General features: G+C 39.3%; 1 protein-coding gene across 4 annotated transcripts in view; it reads left to right on the forward strand.

The window, feature by feature from the left end:
- Positions 1–240: 240 nt before the first annotated feature.
- LOC307010258 (von Willebrand factor A domain-containing protein 5A-like) overlaps positions 241–3,195 on the forward strand; it is a 73,684-nt gene continuing 70,729 nt past the window's right edge. For 2 of the 4 annotated variants that reach the window (XM_079634786.1, XM_079634787.1), the window contains exons 1-2: positions 637–792; positions 1,074–1,122. In XM_079634786.1, the coding sequence (XP_079490912.1) occupies positions 658–792; positions 1,074–1,122 (184 nt within the window). In that variant the 5' untranslated portion in view covers positions 637–657. Of the gene's footprint in view, positions 793–1,073; positions 1,123–3,195 lie in introns of all 4 variants that reach the window. The other 2 variants (XM_079634788.1, XM_079634789.1) reach the window with 2 other exon arrangements.

Below are 3,195 nucleotides of genomic sequence, written 5' to 3' on the forward strand. Positions count from 1 at the left end.
AAGGAGTCAAAGCATTTTTTCTGGACTTGACATCTATGAGAGGTAAAGATTGATCACATCAGTGACTCTGATCAGATCTATACACTGTTATTCTCCTGAAAGCACAAATGCTAGCGATGAGGCAAATACGTTTACAATGTAATCATGTCTGCAGGATAAGACGTGTTCTGGTCTTCATGATAACTCTTGTCAAATCCCTTTAACATCCAATATCTGTCACATGTGAACTTTGACCTCCTCACATTAAAGCAGAATTCCCAGCTGTCATCTGTTGCCCACGGCTAGTTCTGTATTTGTCATCGGTTTATTGCATATTGCAGTTTGGCAGTTTTACCAAGTGTGATGTCTTCATGCTGTTATTTGAAAACTCAATGCAGGTTAACTAGCTAAAATCGTTGCTTTTAACAGGTCTGAAACAACTGTGTTAATTATTATCCAAAAACTGACATCTGATTACACAGTTTTGCTTCATATGTTCAGATTACAGTCCAGTGCTTTAACCAGCACCGCTGAGTCTGAATCTCGTGCTCTCGAGAGGTGATACTAGATGAGTGTGTGTGTGTGTTAGGCTATGCATGTCATCTGGGCGTAGGCTAACATTCGCCATGAGGTCATCATCACGTGACCTACAGCGTCATTGCGTCATTCTTAATATTCATGAGCGCCTTTTCCTCAAAACTGCTGCCTGATCACTTCACTGCAAGTCATCCGATTCTCCCGAAGCATCTCTACACGGTCCGTCAGAAACTCATATCATCTCATTCTCGAGTCGATCGCGGAGTTATAAAAGCAGTAAGACTTGATTCCTGTTTACTTTCACTTTGTAAGAAGGCATAGGAGATCGTAGAAATTATTTAATCTCTTTTAGTTTCTTATGAACTATTTTTTTAAATTCCATTTAGCACCTTTAAAATGGTAAAGATTTAGCTTCTATAATTCTTTAAATCGTGTGTGTTTACGCTATTGTACACACTTTTACACAACGGCTTCTTGTTTATGTAATATAATCGAGGTTATGTGGAATCAGACACGCATGATATAATGTTGTTTAGTAAAGCGGGTGTGTTCCTCAGGAAGCCAGAATGGTGAACTGCGGTCTCGTGTCGGAGAAGAATGAGCCAGGTACTCCACTTCCGCATCACTGCTTTACTCTAGTGTGTTTACTTCCGAATCACTGCTTTACTCTATAGTGTGTTTACTTCTGAATCACTGCTTTACTCTAGTGTGTTTACTTCCGAATCACTGCTTTACTCTATAGTGTGTTTACTTCCGCATCACTGCTTTACTCTAGTGTGTTTACTTCTGCATCACTGCTTTACTCTAGTGTGTTTACTTCTGAATCACGCACAGGGTTACACTGGGGTTTGTTATGTGCTATTATTATTTAAGACAGCATGTTAGAAAAATACATGTAATCATTATTGTGCTGCGTGTGTTTAGAAACTGGTGTAATATGAGAATGTGCTTTCTGTTTATTTATTTCTTTATTCATACCACACCAGCATAAGTGTCTACAGTAGACATCTAGACATTTCTTCAAAGGCAAATCAAACTGTATCTTAAATAGACAGCATATTTAATCATGTCTGGCAATTTGAAAAATGTTTTGGGGGTCTATAAAGTTAAATAAACATGTAATGATCTATTAGCCTTTCACATATTTCTGCACTAATTAAAACTACAGGCTACTCTAAGTACACCATAGTTATGCAAATGAACTAAATCAATGTATTTCCATTCATAAGGGAAGGAAACTGATGGGCTAACATGATCCAGTGGCTCCCTCTAGTGTACAACATTAATATCACAACATATTTTTTTTCATTTTAAATGGCTGATCGTTTATAATTTGCTGTTATCCTCCCGAGCATCATAGATTTATGAATATGAGCGTGTTTGCCTGTAAACCCGCGGCTCCAATCCACAGAATCTTAGACACGAGAACACACAAACTCATAACGTGTTCCTTTAATACAATTCAAGCAGCCAAGTGTGTGCGTGTGTGTGTGTGTGCGTGTGTGTGTGTGTATCAGAGATGGGGACTCGAGTTTGAGACTCGGACTCGAGTGCGACTTAAGTCGCACACACAGTGACTTCAGACTCAACTTGAGACTCGTTCTCGAAAGACTTCAGACTCGACTCGGACTCGAGCTGCGGGACTCGTGAACAATGTTTATTTTTAGGAAACGTCTGATGAGCTCGCTGTTATTCCCCTCCTTCCGTTACCTATAACCTGCCTACATAACACTATATCTGCTGCGCGCGGCCACACATGAGAGGACATCAAACATCGACTGCACCGGCCGCTGCTGTGCCATTCATCGTAAGCTGGGTTTAAAAACTTTCACCTCAAACAGAATTTTCACTTCAAACAGAAGGCACAAATCCTTTCTTTAAAGTGAATTTCGTTTTGTATTAATTGTATCTTAATTTTAATCAATGTTTCATCAACCAATTGCCTGGATTTAATAAATAAGAAGTAAATATAGCAGACATATAATCACGACACGGAGGCGCCTGCGTGTGAACTGGAGCGCGTCTCATAAACGAACCGAAACTCAGCGTATAAGGTAGGCTAGTCTACAGACCTGAGAAATATATCTATATTGAAATGTTTACTTTTAAACAGAACAATTCAAAACGAAAGAAAACAGACGTCTCTCTGCTTATGTAATCCGTAGCCTATTTCTCTCTGGCGCATTCACTACTGCGAAGATCGCGAGTCAGCATCGTCAACTTCATCTTTATTAATAAACAATTAAAATGTATCCTTGCTATATTTGACATATTCATAATCATTGCTTTTGCTGGTTCTTTGAGCTCTGGTGCTTTATCGGTAGCGCCACCGCATTAAAAACATGATTGCGTGATGAAAACATGATGAAAAACACCATCTAAACATCGCCTAACTGCTTAGAAAGAAAACACAGAACAAATAGAGTAGCCTAATGGGCACACGTCCATCTCGCGAATGTACAGTCTTCTTCATGCCATCATCACCCATAGCCGCTTTTCCACTGGCCAGCGCGAGCACAGAGGCCGAAACTCCTGTCAAAAATAAATCGCTACACAAATATATCAGACGCTGCCATTTAGTCTTTATTTAAAAACCACGAACAGGTAACTTAGCCTACTTGCATTTTTCATTCGTTAATGTCTCGCGGTCTTTTTTCTTTTCTTTTTTTTGAACAAGTA

Source organism: Phoxinus phoxinus (genome assembly GCF_949152265.1).
Source record: "Phoxinus phoxinus genome assembly, chromosome: 14".
In the NCBI taxonomy this organism is placed as follows: Eukaryota; Metazoa; Chordata; class Actinopteri; order Cypriniformes; family Leuciscidae; genus Phoxinus; species Phoxinus phoxinus.